We start from the raw sequence: 23451 nt of genomic DNA, 5'->3' as shown, positions 1-23451 counted from the left end.
TTTCAAAGGTCAGTCTCCCTGCAATGTTCCTAGGTTGATGTGGGTGTTAACACTTTGTTTTAAGTAGCATCTGCCAGCAAAGCCTTCATCATATAACTTCAGTTACTAAGGGCATATAGGGAAGCCTAGTCCTTCTTTTAATCAGCACTATGACATGGATGAGAATGTAGCTGAATGGCTCTTTGCTCATCTGTAAATGCTGATTAATAAGGGTCTGGAGATGTCTCAGTATCAATATTCTTCCTCTCAATGCAACAGGCTGAGCTATTAAACCTCAGTCCCCATTAGGAAATCATCAAGTTCTCATAGGGCATCACCCACAGAGAATGTGCTAATTTCATCTGCCCAGGTGAAATAAAGCAGCATCCTCATTAACTCATAAGTATGGCCTGATAAGTTGGTCGCCAGTGGTATTGCCCAGGCAAGTCCAAAACTTCTTTCTGTAAATGCCCCCTAGATTTTCAGGCCCAGCCCCACCCACAGCACAGTTCTCCTGACTCAAGTGACTCTCAGCCAAGTGGTGATCTGGAAAATCACCTCTGTAAGGGAGGACTCAAAATAATTTGTCACTAGGATACAGTGACACCAATCCCACATTTTGTGGTTAATAAAACAAGTCCTGCATCCAGCTTGGCACAAGGCCCTGATCTGATTTATTTCAAGCCAAGCTGGAGGGCTCGCAGGAAAAGCTGCCATTCATGAATGCCTCGGGAGGGCAGGACGCTAGGGCCCCCTTGTTGCAAAATTTACATGGGCCAGAAAGCTTTCTGACTGACCTTTTGAACAAACTTAGTTTATTTCCTAAAGAGAACAGGTGTATTTTAAAAAATACATGAAGAGTTTTACCTACAAAAACCTCAGTTTTGCTTTATATTTTTCTCCAAAAAGGTGTCCTGGGGGTAATAAAAGGGGGAATTCAGGGAAAAGAGAAAACGTGCTAGGATACCTGATTTAACCATCTGAAAAACCTAACTCTTGACTTTTTTCCCTCCCCCCTCAGTGCAACCAAATGAGACGCATAAGAGTTTCCCAGGGAAGTCTAAACACAGCCTCCATTTAAGATTTTCTGCCCCAGTACATAATTAGGAATTTTCATTCTAAAATGGCACACCTATCTCCTTGGAGAGCTTAGCTCTTTGAATAAAAAAGGCGACGTACCCTTTGGGGGACTCAGTATATATTTTTAAACTTCCTATTAAATCAACCTAATTTATGGGAAAAGCAGGCAAGGAGTTGCTTTGGAGGATGCAAAGTTAATTTGCAGACTCTAACATACCCGCACCTCCTTTCTTCCCCCGCTCCCCTCACCCGAGCGTTTCCGAATGCCTTCGGCCCCCTTTAAGAGGCTCGGCTCTCTCCGCCAAGGCCCCGGCTCGGCTCCGAACATTGCCGAGTCCTTCCGAGCCCCGAGCCCAGCCTGCGCCGAGCCGAGCCGAGCGCCACTGAGCGGAGCCCCATCGACTTCTCTGGCCTCAGATGGGCGCTGTCCACCACTCGCAACGCCTGAAACCTCACCCAGTTCCCGTCGCTGGGGCTTCTACCGGGCTCCAAGCCCGCCACTGCAGATTACACAGTTCTGAAGTTTTGAAACGTACCCCTTCGGGAGAAAGGGGTGGAGCTGCTTACATTTACCAACCTGCAAGGGTTCCAGGCAGATGCAACATGCACCTTGTTGCAAAGAGCAATTCCCCAGGCCCCGCCTTCCCATCCATTTGGGTTGCACAAGCTCCAGAGAAGCCCCAGGCCAAATAACCCGTGGCTCAGAGGGGTGCGGCGAGCCGAGAGGCCTCTGCAAAGAAAGCCCCAGGGAGCTCTCAAATAAAAATAAGAACATGACAAGCGGTCCGGAGAAATTGTCTCAGAGTCGCTACTCCCTACCATCATGGCGCCGCCTAGAACCCGCTTGTCATGCCTGTTACACATGCAAGATTTTCTGCATCTTGGTTCTGAAACCGCAAGCATGCCTCGTCTTCCACCCACCTTTCCGCGAAAGAGGTTTTTATTTTCCATTGTTTTCCTATGGGATGCAATTACTTCGGCTATTCTGTCAAGTTGAAAATAATCATTTTTGTTTACTGCACAGCAACCCCTAATTAGGAGCTGTGTGTGCATGAAGGTGTCACAGCAAAGCGACGTGGAATCCTAGCTAAACGGTCTTAACGAACTCCTCCGTCCCAAACTGACAGGCGAACGGAAGCAGCAGGGCCAGGAGGCCCGAGGGCGCGCACCCCTTTCCTAAGGCCACCCCCTAACCAAGCAAAGCTGCCTGTGGGCTCACCAGGAACTGCCGAGTGGATGGGGCAAGAAGCAAACCTGAGAGTGGGAAGGAGGAGCGAGGCTCCTTATTGAGAAAGTGTGGAAGGGAAGGAATATCCCATTTTGTTTTAATTTTCAACCATCACTCAAATCCACCCCCAGATAATTAGGAGGATAACTGATATCTAAGGTAGAAGGGGGTGGCGGCAAGTGGGGCCTGGAATCCGCATTGAGGGTTGATAACATGGAACACAGCCTATGCATAGTGTAAATAAATACATTGATAAAGGCCATGGAGTGAACGAAAACTGCCAGTGTCAGGAGAGCAAAGGCTGTGAGGGTGGGGGAGGAAGGGGGGGCAGCAAGGGGCGGGCATTCAGTCTCAGAGACAGCATTCCCCCCTCCACCTCTGTCTAGGATACAGCTGTGCTAGTCACATACTCTTGGAAACCCATCCCTCTATCACAGCCCCTTCCCCTAACCTTCGACCTTTGGGGGGGGTGCGCAGAAACTATAGCCTCCAGTTCAGCACCAAATCCATGAATAGCAGACACAATCCTCCACCCCAGTCTAGGGCTGGGTCCCCTCCATGTTTTAGCCAAGTTCAAAATCACTGCCCCAGGAGAAGAGCAAGGGGAGTGGGATTATGGATGTGGAGCGGGAGGAGGAAGGAGGAGAGAGAAACAGAGACAGAATGAGACAGATACAGAGCCAGAAATAATGGAGGCAGCTATACACAGGAAACATTCCACAAGCAAGAGTAATGATCATAATCATGCCAATAGTGTGATGTTCTGATCAATATGGCGGACACTGTCATTCATACAACTACAGGCGCTCCCCTTTTCTCACCCCTCCCCGCAAAAAAAAAGACACCCACTCTGGGATTTAGGGTGGGGGACCTAGAACCAACGTACAGAATGGGGGAGGGGAGTAAAAAATCCAGGTCTGTGTGTGTGCGTGTGCGTGTGCGTGCACCCGAATTAAAAACCGGGCCTGGAGAGCAATGAGGAGTGAGCAAGGTAATACAAATGATAAAAAATTATTCTTAATAAAAGTACAAATCCCAATGCCACAGGGACTTACTTCATCTGCTTCACAATGGTGCTTTTTCCTGATTCTCCAGCCCCTGTTGGGACAGACACGGGGGAAAAATTGGTGAGTGTCAGTTTAGGGGAAGGGGGGACAGAAGGGGGGTAAGGCATGCGAGGGAGTGGGCGATCCTGGGCACATGGTAGTGCCAACTCGGGGATCAGGTCCCCCCGGGTGCGAGTCGGGTGGGGTAACTGGTGGAGGGGGGTGCAGAGTGGCCGGGGTCGGGGGATGGGGGTGGCAGTCCCGGTGCTTACCCAGCAGGAGTAATTTCACATCTTTGGCGGCGCTGATGCCATCCTCTTTGAGGTTTTTCTCAATCGCCTTGCTCCGCTCGAGAGCGGCTCGCTCCTCTGCGCTCAGAGTACATCCCATGGTGGCCCCTTCCCTGCCACAGCCCGCACGACTCGGCTGGCACGGCTCCCCGGCTTGGCTCGCCCCCCACCCCCCCCAGAGAGCAGAGCCTGGGCTCAAAGGGGAAAAAAATCACGATAGCCTCCCGTTGGCTGAAAACAAAAATGTCGGGAAACCAGAACCCCCCCCAAAAAGAGAGCCGCTGACAAGATTCCAGCCGCGGAGACTCGCGGCAGCTGGCGGGGCTCTGGGGGTGTCGAGGCGAGGGTGGCCGGGGTCTGGGGTTCCGGAGCCGAGGGAGGAGGCGCCCGCGGTCCGAGGAAGCGCGGGGCTGCAGGCACTGAGGCTTGTGCACGACCCAAAATAAATAAAATAATAGTCGAGGCAGGAGCTGCAGCCGGAGCCGGCGGAGGGTGGGGTGGGGGGCAGGGTGGGTCCTTCTGCCGCTGCTGCCGGAGGAGGTGGAGGAGGCGGCGGCGGCGCAGAGTGTGGAGGGAGTGAGTTAGGGGGTGCTGCTAGTGCATGTGCATCGCGGGTGCTCAGCCGTCGGTGCGTCCGCGGCGCCTTCGCCGACCTCCGCGCGCTGGGCAGGGCTGGGCAAGGGGCCGGGCCGAGGGGCAGGTCTCTAGCGGGAGGCGGTGTCGCTGTCTCCCAGAGCTAGCATCGCTTGGTGGAGCCTACCGGAGAGAGAGGGAGTGCGCGAGGGAGCCGCGGGCAGCCGGGAGCTCGAGGGGAAGACAGAGAGGGGAAGACAGAGAGACAGAGACAGAGAGAGAGACAGAGAGAGAGAGAGAGGCTGGGAGGGAGGGGAGAAAAAAATGAAGGGAGAGCGAGCAAACGAGCGCGCGCGCCACAGCCCGGGCGGGGGAGGGGGCGAGCGCAGCGTGTGAGTGCGCCAGCGGCTCTGCGCACCCCGCACCGCCAGCCGCCCGCTGACGTCAGCAGGGCCGCGCGCCGGGCCCCCGGGACGGGGAGGGGCGGGGGGCGGGGGAGGAGCGCGCGCCGGGTCCCGCGTCAACTGGCGGCCGCGCGCGCGCGCGGTGCAGTCTCCCCTCCCCCAGTGCCTCCCTCCCTCGTTCCCGCACGCCCGCGGCTAGGTGGGCGCGTGCGGGGCCGGGGGGGCGGGGCCTGGGGCCGGGTGTGCGCCGGGGCGCCCCTCCCCGCCTCCGCCCCCGCCTCGGGCGCCGGCAGCGCGGGCTTCCTGGTCAATGGGAGCTCGGGGCTGGGCAGCCCGCGACGCTGTCAGGTGGGCCTCCCACGTTCGCGGCCCGCGCTGCGTCCCTCGCTCTCCCGCTTCCTCTCCATCTTGGTTCCAGCAGCTCGCCTTCTTGGTTGCTCTTCTGTTGCTGGGGCCGTAGCAGCCGAGGCCGAGTGGCCTCAGTTAACGCGAGGAGACTGTGGTTCTGAGGAAACCTGCGTTCCAGATCGTTCGCCCTTGGGACATGGGGACAGATTCGGATTTTTCGCTTCCTGCATCCCACAAGCATTTATTGAGCACCTAGTATGTGAGAGAGGAGGCTGTGAGAAGAGCAACACAGCAGGATGATACAAAGCCAGGGCCTGTTCTCGAGGAGTGTCTGCCGCCCTTTGCCATCGCGGACCCTGCTCCGAGATTCCCGGCCATAGGTACCAGCGCAGGAGGCAGTTCCCACCCTGGGAAGCTTTCGGATGGGAGGGACAGGTTTTCACGCGAGTGAGCTTCTAGGACAAGCTTACTTTCTCAACACAGGGCTTAAATGCTTTTGCTCACTCTGTACGGTTTAGTTTGGTTGAGGTCTTTGCATTGAACCCTACCATCCCGCCCCTTCCCCAAACAAATACGTTAAATGAATGTTGAATAGATTCTGGGTGAGAAAAGAGATTTCCTTCCCTTCTTAGTGTTTAAAAAAAAACACTCCCCACCATCTCTTTTTCAAATAAAGGCCCAGAAACCTGTTATTCAGCGTACAGCTAATGAAATAGGGAGGAAACACATATACTTTTTGCCAAAGATTGGTCATGTTCTGGGTGGTCTCTGAGATTTTGAAGAAACTGAATCTCACTGCACAAAACGGTTTTACAATAAGTTCCACCAGACAGCCCCAGGGGCCCTCCTAGAGGAAGGGGCCAATAGGAAAGGTTGCGTGGGGATAGGAGAGGCAAGCAGCCAGTGGAAAACGTTTTTTCTAGCCGTTGGGCATTTCTGTGGCTCTGAAAGCAAACTTGTTTGTTTTATTTCAACAATATAAAAAACACCCCTGTTTTTGGAAATGTTACCCAGCATAAAAATACAAATGCAATGGGGGAAAAATAGGCAATTAAGGCCCACCCAGAAGAAAACATTTTTGCCCTGAATTTTTTAATTTGTTATTTCCCAGTATGGGTTTGCCTCATTACACAAATAGCTGTCTATGTCAAAAGTTGTGTGTAATGTAATTTGAGTATTTAAACTTAAATCACATTTTACATAGTCTAGGAAACTTTGACACAGGACTCTTATGAATAATTGTTTAATAAAGTAAATAACTGCTTCCCCCCACCCCCACCCCCTGCCCCCAGTCTCTTTGTGCATGTGTGTTGGGGAGGAAAGTTTAGGGGATAAATCTGGTTTGCTTAAAATCTGGGTGTCACTAAAAATCAGCCTCTCAGATCCAAAACAGAGCTTAAGTACCCAACATTTTATAGAATTTATTATTTCTTTCAAAGGTTACTAAGATGATTATGCAGATCTATCAGATATAAGGAAAAAATTCAGCCACCTCACCCAGTTTCTGCAATCCCTACAAGGCTGCATCTGAAAGTAGAGAGGTAAGACTATATCCATTTCTTTGCAAATAGAATGGCCTTATTTTACATTTTAATGCTCTTTCATGTCAAGTAATTTTTAATTTAAGATCTTAAGACTTTTGGGGCATTGTGACTTATATAGGTGCATCAAACTATCCTTGATTTTAAGTATATTTATTCCTTCTTGGTAGCATATCTAGTATGGTAAAGGCACAAACCTGTGTTTTGTGTTTTTCTTTACTCATTTAGTACTTACTAAGCACCTACCTACCATGTACAGAGAAATGTTCTAGACACCATAGATATTGTATTTCAGGTTTGTCTACCGTGTTTTCTTTTTCTGGGTCACTTTTCATCTTTATAACTGGGCTTTATAAAAGACTACTAATAATCCACCTCGCCTGTATTGTGCTTTACAGCTTATAGAGCACTTTTATGAAAATTATCTCTTGTGATCCTCTCACATAAACCTTAGCTAGGTGCTGTGATATGGGGAGCATCATGGCTGAGTGGTATGAGCCTGGACCCGCTCAACCTGGATAGCCATTTCATAGCTGAGAAAACTGAGCCTCTCAGGGGCTGAATAACTTGTTCAAAGTTGTGCAGTCAGTAAGTAATAATCGAGGTCTCCTTTTACAGGATTGTGGACTATCTGAGAAATACCACACACACACACATATGTATCACATTTCCTAGACTCACAGAAAGCTTATAGCTCTGGAAACCAATCATATTCTGCCCACCCCTAAAGAAGTGAAGATGACAACATCCCAGTTCTCTGTGTGATTAGTAATTAGATAATACCACAAGTGTTTAATTATCCACAATTAATTCCTGTGGGAATGGGGAAATTAAAGTCCTAACATCAGGAGTGATCAGGGACAGAACCCATTTGGTTTTATTTTATACAATCCTCAGTATTATATTTCTCTGAATATTGCTGTTGGCCAAAGAATAATTCTTATTTACTCTACCCTCAGTCAACTATACCCTGTGCCATACACTGTTCAGCACATTTTTTTATTTTAAAGGTAGGTAATTAGAATACTTTATATACTCTTTAAAAGGAACAACAACTAAAGCCTATACTGAGTTGCTTTTATAATACATGTGTCTCCGAATTCTGGAGGACAGTAATTTAGGATATAAATAAGATCCCCCAGCTCTGACTTACAGAATGTGGTCTCTGATTTGATGAACTGAATTTCCCTATTTATTCCCTTTTGTGGTTACTTTAATTAAATATGCATGCATTGACAATCTACTGGGTTTAATGTATTGATTTAGACTCAAAGGTAGGTTTAGATATGAGATTGGCTTCTTGAAATCTTGAAATCCCTGGAATGTCTTCTCAAAACCATTCACATCAGAATCATCTGGGGTGCTTGTTAAAAATTCAGTTATCCATAAATGTGACAATGTATAACTGAAAAATTGTGCTCTACACTGGAATTTGACACAACATTGTAAAATGACTATTACTCAATAAAAAGATGTTAAAAAAAATTCAGTTACCCATCTTACTTCTACCAAATCAGACTATTCTACAGTCTGCACTGATAGCCACTAACTAGGTGATTTTTCTGTACACAACATGCTAGGTCTTATAAAGAATTTGTGCCAATTAGTTCTCTGGTAATTTACATTCTTAAAGTCCACATATCTCACATATTTCTAAATTCAACTTTTCTTTATGTTTAGCAGTTTTTGTATTTCTGTTAAAGGGAAAAAATTATGAAAATTGCTATTCCCTATGAACATTATTCTCTTCATGGGAAGAAAACTGGCCAAATGAAACCAAATGAAATGTCAAGTGTATTAGGCGTTTTAGAGAGAACGTTAGATCACTAGAGATTTTAAGTTTCTTCACTAAGGGTTTTTATTATAAAATTGATGTCACACTCTAACTTAGTGAACACAATTTAGAAGAATGTCTGGGTAAGGCTAAGAGATGACTTATGATGACTTAAGAGTTTTCTGATAATTATCTGGCATTAATGAGGGAAGATGCTGGTCTAAATTTTTTATGTCCCTAGAGGATAGCGCCCCCATTAGTTCATATTCATTGCTTCTCTGACTGTATTAATATTAATTTATGCACATCTTTCAGACCTACAAGAGCAGTGGTTATCAAATGTTACTGTGCATAAGAATTACCTGTGATGCTTTTTAAAAATGCAGATTCCTGGGTGAATCTCTAGAATTTCTGAATCAGTAAGTCTGAGGTGGATCCTGGAAGTGTTCGTTTTTACTATCATACTTTCTCCCCCAAGTGATGCACTTTAGGAAACACATCACTGGACTATAAACTTCTTTGAGGTGAGGGAGTTATCAATTTGTATATCTCCCAAAAGGTCAAGCATGGCCCATTGTCCACAGATCATCAATTTTAATGCCTACTAACTAAATTCACCTATCTATAGGCAAGGGCTAAATCAGATCATATATCAAAGTTCTTCCCAGTTCTGAGACTTTTTGATTTTTCTAATAGAAATTTTGTGACTTGGTTCTAGAAAACTTTTAAGATTGAGTGAGTTCAAAGAGATAATGGCTTATTTTCAAGTAAGATTCTGAAAAATGAAATGATCCTGATTTTAAACAAACAAATGGGAGATTATTGGTATTTAGGAACTTATAAGAAGAGCATATGCCAAATGTTTTTGATGTTCCCATCAGAAATCCTTTGCTAAATTTTGTCTCTCATTTGTTATTTTGTAGACTTCATAAAAAAAGTATATTTATCATTGTTAGGAATAAAAGATGCCATAGAAAGAAATAAAGGTTTTGTATACTTTTCAACGAAGGGACTTTCATGAAGGCTTGTCGGTAATTGAGTTGAGCTCTTGAGTTACTGAAGTCCATTCTGTAGTCACTGTTGAGAACATTATTTGTTAGAATGTATTTCGATGGTTCAAGTACCCCAGAGAGGGTGTGTTTTTTGATTTTCCTAAATTTAAGATGGCAAGGGAATCCCACAGGATGCATTTGGCTTGGGATGAGTGGAAAGTTGGAGGGGACTAGGACTAGTGCTTTCATGTTGATAAGATTGACCAAAAGCTGAAATTGAAGTTGGAAATTTGGCTTAAAATGAAGGCATTACCTAACAGCCATGATCTCTGCTGGAATATTTTTGGAAAATCTTTCATCAGAAACCAAGGTTCTTATTTGTTATAATAGGAATAATAGGACTTTTCAACCTACCTGGGCTAGAATTGACAGATGAAATTAGCAGGTACATGTTTGTAAAGTGTTTATTTAATACTTATTAAGTCCTCCAGAAGACAAGAGATTTCCTGACACAAAGTTTTCTTGCATTATTTATCATATTTTCTCTCTCCATAGAGCCTTTCACACATGCAGCTCAAACACATTTTAGACATTATCTCATTAGTCTTCTGTAAGCTTCAAGGTCCAAACTCTTATTACTGCAATGATTTTAAAGATAGAAATATTTTTGTGTTTTCTGGTCAGTTGTATTTCTGAAAGCAAAAAGTAGTTGAATTTTATGTGAATCCAGTTAAAACCAGTTGGATTGGCTATAACAAGTGTGACTGGGGGAGTGTGAGGCTATCAGTTAATTCAGACTTATTAGAAGTAATTTGAGGGTGTTTGGCTAAACTAGACTGATTCTATTTTGTGACCTGTCTGCATCCTCTAAAGGACATGTAGTTTGGGGTGTTCCCAAAGTCAGCCAAGTACCAAGAACATGGTGTTCCAGTAGGGAAACAAGTTGAGCTGATGTTGGGCCTCTTATCTGTTCCTCAAAGGCCTGTAAAACCCTGACCTCTGTGGCAGAGAAAAATATTTTTATGAAATTCCTCTGTGTGTGACGGAGCACATCTATAAAACTGAAGAAGGGTAATTCAGAGAGAGATGTATTTTCAACCAGACACCTATCCCATAGGACTTTTAGCTAGAATCACTCAGAGCTTGAAGTAGAAAGAGAAGAATGGAACTGACTTTCTTCTCAAGGAGCACCTGCAGATGACTCTTTTCCCTTGGCCACTGTACACTGTAGCCTTTGGAGAAGGCTAAGAGAAAAGGAAAGAAAAAGGAGGAGGAAGGACTGTGAATTAGTTACATCCAATATAAATTAAAAACAGCACTGTTCCTAATGACCAAAGAGAGGGCATATACAGATCTCAATAAAAATGATGAATGTAGGGCTTAAAATGATCAAAATTAAAGAGATGGATGTCCAAAGGTAATCTTAAAAAAATTAATGTTGGGATTAATTTTCCTGATTGAGAGATGGGATGAATAGGGCAGGGAAACAAAAAGGGTAAGTTTGGGGTTTGTTCCGTTTGATCATCCTTTCCTTGGCTCTACCACCTCTGTTTCTGTTTTAGAGAAAAAGTAACACCAATCATTCCTTCTTTCTTTTGCCTCCCCCACCTCCACTCTACTCCACTATTTGGCTTTACCCACCCCGCCAAACATTTCTCTAGTAAGAAAATAGTGATAAGAATGAAATTTTCCCTATTCTTGCCTTCATTTATTGAATACATTTATTGTGTTTACTATGTGCCAGACTTTGCTCTAGGAACACACTGAGAATACACTGTTGAGTAAACACACATGGTCCCCTGCCATCATGGTGCATATAGTCTCTGATTGTTGAATTATAGCAGTCTCTCATACATTATTTGATTTGATGTTTTTTGAAAAACCCTTTAAGATAGCTAAGATTTCTATTTGCATTTCATGCATAATGAAATTAAGCTAAGGGAAGTTCAAGTAATTTACCCCAGATCATGCAGCTGGTAAATCGTATAATCAGGATGGTCACCCTAATTTTCTGAATTCTGAGACACTGGTCTTTCTGCCACATTATGCCACCTCCCTAAGATCCAAGGTTCAAAGATTATATCTAAGTTGCTCTTTTAAATAGCACCTAGACCAATTATATTATTCATATTTTAGTGAGTTTTTATTTTACTCAATATTCCTTGCTCCCTATGTCAGATATCATTGATCATCATAAATGAACTTTATCTAAGCAATTCATGATCCCATGATATTTATTCCAATAAAGTATACCTAGCTCTTAATACAGAATAGATTATCTTTGTAGTGTATAATTACCAGAGTATTCTCTGTATTTTGCAACACCTTCTCCCTCATAAAAATAACAATCAGAAATGGGGAGTAGATGCTATACAACTATTAAAGGAAGATATTGGAAAGCTTTAGTCCTAGTAGGTTTGAGAAAGTAATTTTCAAAAGTAAAAGGAAAAAGTAACATCAAGAAGGGCAGCAGGATGAAAAGAATACTAGACTCAGAGAATTTTTAGTCTTGGTTTGGGAAATTTTAGTCTTGGCTTGGGAAATTCTGTTCTCTTTCCAGGCCATTATTTCCTCAATTAAATAATTGAATTTTAGGCATCTTCTATATTCTACATCCATCATTTAAAATCTGAGTTAAGCGTACAGAGATCTTGGAGAGTGACTTTTGGGAAACTATTGAAGGCAGAGCAATAGGCCCCTCTACAAGGCAAAGCAAGAAAACGTTACAAATCCATCCAATTCTTGAATCCCAGTCCATCTGTTCCACTACTGAAATGGTTCCCTTTTTTTTTTTCCCTCCCTTCAGATCAAGAATGAACTTTTTGTATGTTTTATGGCATTTGCTTTAGAAATATAACACCTTTATAAGCAAAACAAGCCAATATTATGAAAAGACTGTGTGTAACTTCACTTTGATTTTTCATCTTAGAAGTGATACCACTCCTAGATACACTGGAATTTTTTTTAAGCCCATCTTGAAAGGTTTTCTCCAGATTGCCTTATACCCCTTTCAGCACAGCAGGCAGATAATGGTTCGTAATCACCATCCAGTTGATTTTAAGAATATTTCTTTGTGAGTGAGTAGGATGAGTGGGGAACATCCCACAGGGCTAGAAAAGGAGAGCCCAGGGAGTCCTAGATCCAGGAGTGAGACAGCCAGTGGTAAGTAACCCAAGGGGAGACAAGCTTGACAAGGAGTCGGCCTTCTCTCAACAGCCTCTGTTAGATATGTGCAGTCCTGTCCTTCTTGTGATTTGCTCTGGCATTGTCTCTGACAGTTCTCCCAATTCTTCACTCACTTCCCACACCCCTAGAGAGTATTTGCCAGATTAATAATCATTCAGTTAGTGATTACTAGTTGCTCCCCGCCTACTTGGGTTTCATCAAGGAATGGAGGAATTTAGCATATGCTTCTACAGCCTTAGAGATATCATTCTTCAAGTATGACAGAACGTAAGTATGAAAGGAAGAATTTATGGATTCATCCAGTAGTGAGCTAAGAATTAGGTTTTTTTCTGCACTGAGAAAGTAATCTGCTATTTTAAAGAAAAGTAGGATTGAGCAGAGAACACCTGGGTTCCCTACTCGAGGCTGTGACATTTCAGAATTTCTTGGGGGTAAAGACAACTTGCTATTGGTTCCAGAATCCATTTGCTCCTTGCTCACCTCAGGGAGCTATTCTGTTTAGGAGTCAACCTCTTTCACAGCTGGCTTCCATCATTATAACTACTGAGAAGAACCACTGTCACCTCTGTGACAACATCCTGAGGCTTATGTCTGAAAGAATTCAAATAGGGGATGAGAAGTTGGATCAGATAGGTCTTTTCCAGTCCTTTCAGCAGGGCTTCTTAGCTTTCTGGGGGCAGGCTAACCCTTGTAACAGGTCCTGGACTGATACAGGCCAAAGGCCAGGAAATCCAAGATGTGCTACTTGGTGGCTGAGCATCAAATTAGTCTCTGTGCTGGTCCTTCTTTGAGCTAACCTTCATCTTAAGGAGTAGGCTCTCATTTTGTTAACTTGTGGCTAGTTCCAGTAATAAGCCTTTTTTAGGTTATTGCATCTGACTCTGACCCTTCTTTGGGATTAGAGTTCTACTTTGATCTCCTCAACTTCATGGAAATTAGAATCCAATCCTTGATATCCTTTTTGTTTTATTTGCTTTTTTTTGGAGGGGGTGGAATTGAGTTTATTTACTTATTTATTTTCTTAATGGAGGTACTGGGGATTGAACCCAGGACCTTGTGCATGCTAAGCAAACACTCTACCATGAGCTCTACCCTCCCCTCTTAAAATCCAATCCTTAAACCTAAGTCTGCAAGAATGAATTCTTATTACAAACCGCTAAATCTGTGATGCCTATCATTTATTTGTTTGCAACTTTACCTATTGCCAATGCCTGACTCCTAACAAATCACTTCACTTTTGAATTTCCAACTGTTGACATTGTAGGACCTTTCTCCCACTCCCAAAATGGTCTACATGAACCATCTACTTACTGTCAGATTCCCTTGACACCATTTCTTACCTGCATATTTGGATTTTTTTCTTTTTGGTACCTATTGAGTGGACCTGATATCCTGCCTAGTTCCAGTGGGATTGCTTATAGTTATTCTCAGACTTTAATGTGCATGAAAATCACCAAGAGTACTTCTTAAAAGCACAGATTATAGGGCTCACCCTTAGAGATTGTGATGCAGTAACTCTGTGAAACAGAGCCTAGACATCCACATTTAAACATATACCCCTAAATAATTTTGAGGTAGATAGTACAAAAACTGGACTTTGAGAAACCTATTCTAGTCTCTGGGACTTGGTCCTTTCTTAGGCCTATCCCATTACCAACCAAACTTGATTTTAACAGATCATGAGAAAATTACTTTTCCATGCGGAATTTCTGAATATCATAATCATTATTACATTTCAGAATTTTATTTTTGTTTCTGTTTTTCTGCTCATTAGAAACCTTAGTGAGATTCTAATACCTAGCTAGCTGAAGTCTGACTAGTAAGTCATTCAAGCATACTGCAATTTAAAAAGTCCAGATTTTGCTCATGCTTTGGGCTCTGATTTCTTATGGTAAAGATAACAGAATATTTCAGAAATATATGAGTCAATGTCTCTATCAGCAGCCTGCATTTATTTTAGGGCAAGAGAGGAAAGTTTCTTCTTCCTCTTGGGTTTAGATTCATACTTAAATATTGCCTCATCAGTGTACCTATGTATGCCTTAAAGGAGTAACATAAATTCATATATAGGTGGCATAAAGAAAATGGAGCTGGACACAGGAATTCTGGAGGCAGGAGGAGTACAGGTGCAGAAAAACTGCTCTCTTTTGTAAAGTGCTGGTTTATCTGAGGCCCACCCTGGCTCAGATGCGCTATTCCCCAGATACAGGTTAAACACTTTTGGAAAGAATACTTCATAGGGCATTTTATGTACCTCCTGTTCCATTATATCAATTATGTGATAAGGTATTCTCACTGCCTTAGAAAAAATTCTGAGCAATTTGGAACCCCTGGGGCCATCAAGAAACCAAGGGAAAGATTTATGTTTCTAGTCAGGATGGAGTAACAGATACTGCCTGTTTACTCTCACTTGAATCAGCTAGAAAAATAAAACAAAACAAAATACATAGGACAATGTTTTTTAAGATCTTGGACATCAGGCAATAAAGAACATTGATTCCTGAGAGACAAGAAACAAATGAGGTAACCCTATGATTGCCACAACTTACTGCCTTGAAGTAGTCCCCAGGTTGTGTTGCAGGTAGGGGAAATCTAGGCAGAGCTCAGCAGATTCCCTGGGTTGAGAAGATAGAGCTGAGAATCCAGGGGGGCCAAGGAAGCTAGAGTTCTCACGACAGAGTACTGGAGAGAAGAGAGCTGCACAGAAAGAGAACTCCAGAGGCTCTCTTGAGTATTCAGATTATTGATTGGTACAAGTGTGAGGAAATTTCCCAAGACTAGGAGAAAAAACCATCAGAGAGGATTAGAGGGAACAATGACAGCACTCACAGAGGTCCAATAATAATGCTTGTTCTCGTTAACCAGACCAGAACATCTCATAATTCATGGAGTTCTGGAGAGAGTACTTAGAAGGGTCTTGCCTCAGTAGTGGGGAGTAATCAATTCCAGACTAAATGCTACATTGATCCTGCTTAACAAGCAAGATCCAAAAGTATCAAATGGTTTCTGGGAACTTAACTTTGTCATGGAATAAAACTCAAGAATATTTAAAGAAATGCAGAATACTCAGCACTCAGAAAGGGAACATTCACAATGTCTGATATCCAAACAAATATTCCCATGCATTCAAATAAGCAAGAAAATCTGACCAATATTGTGAAGAGCAATCCATCAATAAATACCAAGTTAGAACTGACACAGATATTAGAATTAGTAGACAGGGACACTAAAAGTTATTATAACTGCATCCTGTCTGTAGGTGGATATTTAGAATATATTTTTAAAGGCACAGATTAAATGTTTAGAGATGAAAACTATAATGTCTTAGATGAAAAATACACTAACAGCATATTAAATGTTAAAGAACAGAAGGTTCATGAACTTAATTGTACAAAATACAAACTATCAAAAATGAAACACAGAGAAAAAAATTTTTTAAATGAGGCAGACATAAGTCATACTTATCAGTAGCTACATTAAATATAAATGGATTATATACCCCAAGTAAAATTCACAAGTGTGATTCAATAATATGCTGTTTACAAGAGACACACTTTAGATTCAAAGACACAAATACATTGAAAGTAAGAGGATGGAAAAAGATATACCATAAAAGTAGTAACCAAAGGAGAGCTGTATGGTTATACTAATATCAGACAAAATAGACTTTAAGACAAAAAGTATTACTAGAGATAAAGAGGGATACTTTATGATGATAAAAGGAAGATATCAGGAAGATACAACAATTTATAGCATTTGGGTATATAATAATTATAAGCATATAAGCACGTAATAATAGAGTCTCAAAATACATAAAACAAAAACTGATGGAAGTGAAGGGAGAAATGGACTGTTTAACAGTAATAATTAGAGACCTCATTATCCTGGTCTCAATAATGGATAAATAACTAGACAGAAGATCAACAAGGAAACAGAAGACTTAAACAACATATAAATCAGTCAGGCCTACCAGACATCTATAGAATACTCTACCCCCAAACAGTGGAATACACAGTCTTCTCAAGCCCACATGGAATATTCTTCAGGCTAGACCAACGGTAGGCCACAAAACAAGACTCAATAAACTTAAAAGGATTGAAATCAGCAAAGAGCATTTCCAACCACAGTGGAATCAAATTAGAAATCAATACCAGAAGGAAATTTGGGAAATTCACAAATGTGTGGAAAATAAGTAACACATTTCTACATAAAGATGGGCTAAAAAATAAATGACAAGGGAAAATTAGAAAATATGAAATAAATGAATGTGAAAATACAACATGCCAACCCTTAAGGGATTCAGATAAAGAAGTGCTTAGAGGGAAACTTATGAATGAAAATGCCTATATTAAAAAAGAAGAAAATCTAAAATCAGTATTCTAATCGTCCATCATAAGAGAAAAAATCAAACCAAACTCAAAGCTAGCAGAGAAGGGAAATAATAAGGAAAAAAGTGGAAATAAATGAAATAGAGAATAGAAAAGCAATAGAGAAATCAGTGAAACCAGAATTTTGTTCTTTGAAAAGATCAATAAAATACAAACCTTTAGTTAGACTGATAAAGAAGAGAGAAGACTCACCTTACTAAAATCAGAAGTGAAAGAGGGAATATTACTACTAACCTTAGAGAAGTAAAAAAGATTACAGAGGAGTACTATGCCAACTTGTATGCCAACTAATTAGATAACTTAGATGATGTGAACAAACTGAAACTGATTCAAGAAGAAGTAAAAAATCTGAATAGACCTATAACAAGTAAAAAGATTGGATTAATAATTTAAAATTTCTCACAAATCTCAGGCCCAAATGGCCTCACTGGTGAATTCTACCAAACATTTAAAGAATCAGTTCCAATCTTTTACAAACTCTTTCAAAAAATAGAAGAATTTAATCTATAACACCAGTACTACCTTGATACCAAAGCCAGACAAAGATATCACAAGAAAATAAAGTTTCAAACCAATATCTACTGTGAATATAGACATAAAAATCCTTTAAAAAATACTAGCAAACTGAATCCAGTCATGGACGAAAGGGATACACCTTGAGAAAGTGGAATTTATCCCAGGAACATATCCAAGATTGGTTTAATATCTGAAAAAAAATCAACATAATACACCATCTTAATAGAATAAAGCACAGAAAACACATGATCGGCTATCTCGGTCATTGCAGAAAAGGCGCTTCACAAAATCCAGCATTCTTTCTTGATAGAAGCAGTCAGCAAAGTGGGAATAGAAGAGAACTTCCTCAGTCTGATAAATAAAGGGCATCTGAAAAACCCCACAGATAGCATCATATTTAATGGTGAAAAACTGAATATTTTCTTCCTAAGATCAAAAACAAGATAAGGATGTCAGCTCTCACTACCTCTGTTTATGGGGGGAGGGTATATCTCAGTGGTAAAGCACATGCTTAGTATGGGCTCAGTCCTGGGTTCAGTCCCCAGTACCTCCAATTGAAATAAATAAATAAATAAATAAATAAATACATACATACATACCCCTAATTACCTCCCTCCTCTTGCCAAAAAAAAAGCAACAACTACCTCTTTATCATTTTACTGGGGATACTGGCCAGGGAAATTAGGCAAGAAAAAGAAATAAAAGGTATCCAGATTGGAAAAAAAAAAGTAAAACTATCTCTCTTTGTAATTGACAAGATCTAGCAAGGTTGCAGGATATAGGATCAATATGCAACTCAGTTATACTTCAGTACGCTAGCAATAAGCAATCTGAAAATGAAATTAAGAAAACAATTAAATTTACAGTAACATCAAACACAGTAAAATACTTAAGAATAAATTTTTTAGAAAGAAATGGAAGCCTTTTTCATTGAAAACTACAAAGTTTTGTTGAAACAAATTAAAGAAGATCCAGATGGGAAGCCATCCCATGTTCATGGGTTGGAAGACAATATTATTAAGATGGGAATGCTCCCCAGATTTATCTACAGGTTCAATATAATGTCTATCAAAATCTCAGTTGGCTTTTTTTTTTTTAAAGAAATTGTCGAAGCTAATCCTAAAATTCATGTGGAAATTCAAGGGACTCAGAATAGCTAAAGCAATTCTGAAAAAGAAGAACAAAGTTGGAGGACTACACTTCTTGATTTTAAAACTTACTAGAAAGCTATGGTAATGAAAACATTGATGGTCAGATCAGATTAAAAAATCATGGCCAAACTATATATGTTGTTTACAAGAAACAAAATTGAAATACAAAGACACAAATAGGTTTAAAAGTAACAGGATGGAAAAAATATATGCTATGCTAACAATAATCAAAAGAAAACTGGAGGAACTAACTAATTTCAAACAAAGTAGATTTCAGTGCAGAGAATATTACCAGGGAAGAAAAAAAGTCATTTCATAATGATAAAGGGATAATTCATCGAGAATAAAATAAAAAATGTTATGCACATAATAATACAGCCTTAAAATATGTGGGAAAAAACCCTGACAGAAATTAAAGGAGAAATCAACAATTAAAGTTGGAGTTTTCAACATTCCTTTCTCAATGTTTTGTAAGTAGATAAAAATCAATAAAAGTATAAATGACTTGAAAACTGTTATCAACCAGCCTGACCTAAATGGCATTTATAGAACACTTTACTCCCCCAGTGCAGAATACAGTTCTCTTCAAGCACATGTTCTGGGCCATAAAATACATTTTCATACATTTGAAAACATTCAGACCATGTAGAGTATGTTCTCTAGCCACAATGATATCAAATTAGAACTCAGGAATAAAAGGATGTCTAAAAAATCCCCAAATATTTGGAAACTACACAACGCACTTCTAAATCACTATGGGTCAGAAGAAATCAAAAGGGAATTTAGAAAGTATTTTGAACTGAGTGAAAATGAAAATGTAACACATGGGACACTGCTAGGGCAGTACTTAGAGGGGAATTTATAACTCTTAAAATACCTAAATGAGCAAAGAAGAAAAGTTTCAAATCAGTAAGCTAACCTTCCACCTTAAGAAACTAGAAGAATAGTGGGGTGGGTTTAGGTCAGTGGTAGAGTGTGTGCTTAACATGTGTGGGATCCTGGGTTCAATCCCCAGTACCTCAATAAACAGACAAACAAAGAAACAAAGAAACCTAATTACCCCCCTAGAAGAAACTAGAAGAGTAAGTTAAACCCAAAGTATTCAGTAGAAAGGAAATAGTAAATATCAGAACAAAGATCAATGAAATATAAAGCAGAAAAATAGAGAATAATAAATGAAACCAGAGTTACTTCTTTGAGAAGATCAGTAAAATTGATAAACGTCTAGCCAGGTTGATAAGGAAAAAAAAAGATAGAGGACACAAATTACTAATACTGAGAATGAAAGAAGTGGCATCACTACAGATTACACTGATATTAATAAGGATAATGAGGGAATATTATGGACAACTTAGATACCAATAAACTCAACAACTTGGATGAAATAGACAAATTCATTTTGAAAGACACAAACTATCAAAGCTTATTGAAGAAATGGATAACCTGAATAGCCCTATATCTGTTAAAGAAATTGAATTTGTAGTTAAAAACCTTCCCTTGAACAAAGTAGCAGTTCCAAATAGATTCACTTGTGAATTCTAGTAAACTTTTAAGGAAGAAAAAAATACCAATTCTCACAAACTCTTACAGAGAATTGAAGAGAAGAGAATACTTCCCAACTCATTCTGTAAGTCCAGCATTTACCTGATACCAGAACCAGACATTATAATAAAAGAAAATCACAGACCAATATCCTTCATGAACATAGATGCAAACATTCTAAAGAAAAAGGAACTCATAATTCTTTTTTTTTTTAAGCGTTAGGGCTAATTTTATTTATTTTTTTAACCTTTTTTAAAACATTTTTAAAAACTTTTTTTTTATTGAGTTGTAGTCATTTTACAATGTTGTGTCAAATTCCAGTATAGAGCATAATTTTTCAGTTATACATGAACATACATATATTCATTGTCACATTTTTTTCACCGTGAGCTACCACAAGATCTTGTATACACTTCCCTGTGCTATACAGTATAATCTTGTTTATCTATTCATAATTCTTTACTAAAAGCAAAACCCCAGCATTTCTCTTAATTTAATTGAGATTTTTGGTAGAAAGCCACATACATTTATATTTCTAATAAAGTACGTACTTTGGTATTTGGTGTTCCTAAGAAACTGATTCAGTGTGAGGAAGCACTAGAACATAAAAAAGCCACAAACAGAAATGGCTTTGCCCTCTGGGGGACTTTATAGCTGCCTGCAGTATGTAAAGGTAGGAGACTGGCCACCTCTGCTTATATATCATTTAATTTGTTTGACAGTCTGGACAGGGTTTAACGTTAAGGTGACCTCATTCTTTGTTTCCTTTGGCAATCACTTTTACATTAAAAAAAAAATCGGCAGCAATTACCACCTGTAGTTTCAGGGTTATAAAATTCCTCTATGACTTATTCTAGAATATTTTAAATTTTTGATATTTAGCAATATTTCACCCATCTTTGTCTCATTTCTCCTGAAATTTGTCAAGACTTGCAGTAATGAAGGTAAAATAAGTATACTGGATCTATATTTTAAAAGTTCAGTTTTTCGATGCTTCATTTCATTCAGTGCTGCGTATTTGTTATGTGTATTTTTTCATGATAATCTTAACAGATTATAATCTTAACTCTACTCATAAAATTACAGATCATGTATGTTTTATTCATATGTTGTTTTACTAGAAATATTTTGGTTAACTTTTGCATTTATGCCTGTCTACCATAAATCTTCAATTAATTGGGCTACTTAAAGGGTCTATATAGTACTATCCTTGGTCCGCAGAGAGGTAACTGTCTTTATTCTGTTGTTTTTCAGCCTTCACATTTGTTTTAATTCTTCTTCCTAACCACATAATGTGCTTTTTAAAAAGTAAAGATTCTAGCAACATTACTAAGTTCTTGCTGATACTGTTTTATTATTATAATCACTACCTTTAATTTTGAAACTCCAAACACTAAATTAACTCACCAGATCAAATGGACTCTATGGAAAATTTATTGCAGTTTATTGTAAATGCTAACACTATGGGTGCATAATTATTTAGATTAGATTATGTCATGATAAAACTATGTATCATATAAGAATGAATTAAAAAGCTATTTGGTGAGACACTGAAATTTTTATTGTGGTTTAAATGAGTACCTTGGTTATGCATGGAGATGAGAAACAAATTAAGGATATAATTGAAGGAAGTGCTACTTTGGCTTAATGACTCTCCAAAGGTTATATTAAAATAATTATCCTTCATTTCTAGGTTGATAAAATAAGTTAAAAATGTGACCCTAAAACTGTTTTAGAAAACCACTACTGTAACAACAACAATAACCATCATGTTAACAAACAATAATAGCAATTATTACTACTACTAGTACCACCATTTGGTGAGCACTTATTTTGAGCCATTCACTGGGTCAATCAGGCAAAATATTACTTCATTTAATCCCTAATCCCTCACCACAGTCCTCTAATATAAGACTTACTATCCTCATTAAATATACAAGGAATGGTCCCCCAGTTTTCTTTTGTGGAACCACATCTCCTCCATTGTTATTTCACACAGTTTAGGTAGATTTGTTCAGCACCAGATTCCAGACAGGGCAACAAAGCTTAGGCCTGGCCAATTTGAGAATCTCATCCCAGTGGCCACAATGTTTGCTTTAAAGGGGCAAATGACACAAGCTAAGTCAGTGAAGACTTTCCCCAAGACTCTTTTTGGAGTTACTATTTTCAGTAACGGTATAGCCTATCTCAGACAAGATTGCAGCAATACACATGGACATTGAGGATGTGAAATTCAATTCACTTGTACTTCCTGTGTCTCTAAAGTTATGACAGAAGATTGGAAACATTTGTGGGCCCACCTGAGCCCTGCTCCTGTAATTCTTGTGGGCTGTGTGCGTAAAGGGCACTGCTACAGTACTATCTACTTTAGCCTCATACTAAGCCCAAATATCTGTGAAATCGTGGTTTTGATGTGCTGGCTATGCTTTTTCTGCTGTAAATTAAAGTTAAATACATAACCATTAAGAAAACTTTATCTATGTACTACCTAAAATAATTTCATGTCTTGCAGTGGTCTACATACCACATTTTGGGAAATTCTGGACTACAGAAGATATCACAATTGTAATGTGTTATTTAGAATGCTGCTTTTGTTTATATATTTATGTTTAAACTTATAACACCTCCCTTCCAAAAAAAAAAAAAGCCACTATGAGCATTTATGGGGGAAAAAAGCATACCTAAAGGAAGAAACATTTTGGATTGTATTTTAACTCATATTTTATGCCAATATGGATATGAAGCAGTTATAAGGCAGTCCCTTTTTACATATTTGATAAAGCTTTTCTTTTGTAATCCATGCCATTTCTCTGGAGCCACACCTGTAGCTCTGGGCAAAAGGAGGCTATAGCCTAAAGACTCCCAAGTTAGGATATCTTTCTCTCACTTTCCTGTTCAAATAAGACCTTTCACTTTAGTTTCCTTCTGTTAATTCTTATAGATTAAGCTCATGAGATTGGGCCTATGTTTGTCTGGTTTAGTACTATGCAAGTGCTCAGCACAGAGTGGGGGCTCAGTGAATGCTTGTTCAATGAATGAATGAACAAATGAGCATATTCATACACAGGCTTGTAAGGTGAGGAAGTCAGGTATTATTATTATTGATAGCGGAAGTGAGGCAAGGAGAAATAATGAGGTATCTTTAATGTTATGAATCAGTGGCAAAATTAGGATTTGTGTCTTTTACCCTTTGTGTATGTCCCTCAGTTATATTTGTTGAATAAATGAGTTTATGAAACAATAATATGTATTGTTCTCTTAAACACACTCATACTTAATTGGTTATAAAAGGAACATTTTAAAGAGAGACAAACTACTTGTGTGGCTTAAAATTCATAGGACCTAAGTGAGGGAGGGCCGGGAATGAGGGGATAGAATGGACAGATTTAAAATTACTGAAATCTCTTAGAAGT

The 23451-nt window shown here is 39.9% G+C and overlaps 2 protein-coding genes across 6 annotated transcripts in view; one reads left to right on the top strand and one right to left on the bottom strand.

Moving 5' to 3' along the window:
* Positions 1-4446, bottom strand: part of GNAO1 (G protein subunit alpha o1) — a 143402-nt gene extending 138956 nt beyond the window's left edge. Inside the window, exons 1-2 of the mRNA XM_006190098.3 lie at positions 3606-4446; positions 3343-3385 (exon numbers count right to left, since the gene is read on the bottom strand). Of these exons, the coding sequence (XP_006190160.1) occupies positions 3343-3385; positions 3606-3723 (161 nt within the window). The 5' untranslated portion in view covers positions 3724-4446. The remainder of the gene's footprint in view (positions 1-3342; positions 3386-3605) is intronic.
* Positions 4447-4698: 252 nt separating this feature from the next.
* Positions 4699-23451, top strand: part of CES5A (carboxylesterase 5A) — a 224707-nt gene continuing 205954 nt past the window's right edge. For 4 of the 5 annotated variants that reach the window (XM_032486354.1, XM_032486353.1, XM_014555141.2 and 1 more), the window contains exons 1-2: positions 4699-5328; positions 6388-6489. The gene's annotated coding sequence lies outside the window, so the exon portion shown is untranslated. The remainder of the gene's footprint in view (positions 5329-6387; positions 6490-23451) is intronic. The other variant, XM_032486351.1, reaches the window with a different exon arrangement.

The sequence above is a fragment of the Camelus ferus genome, chromosome 9 (assembly GCF_009834535.1).
Source record: "Camelus ferus isolate YT-003-E chromosome 9, BCGSAC_Cfer_1.0, whole genome shotgun sequence".
Lineage (NCBI taxonomy): Eukaryota > Metazoa > Chordata > Mammalia > Artiodactyla > Camelidae > Camelus > Camelus ferus.
This window is presented reverse-complemented; position numbering and strand designations above follow the sequence as displayed.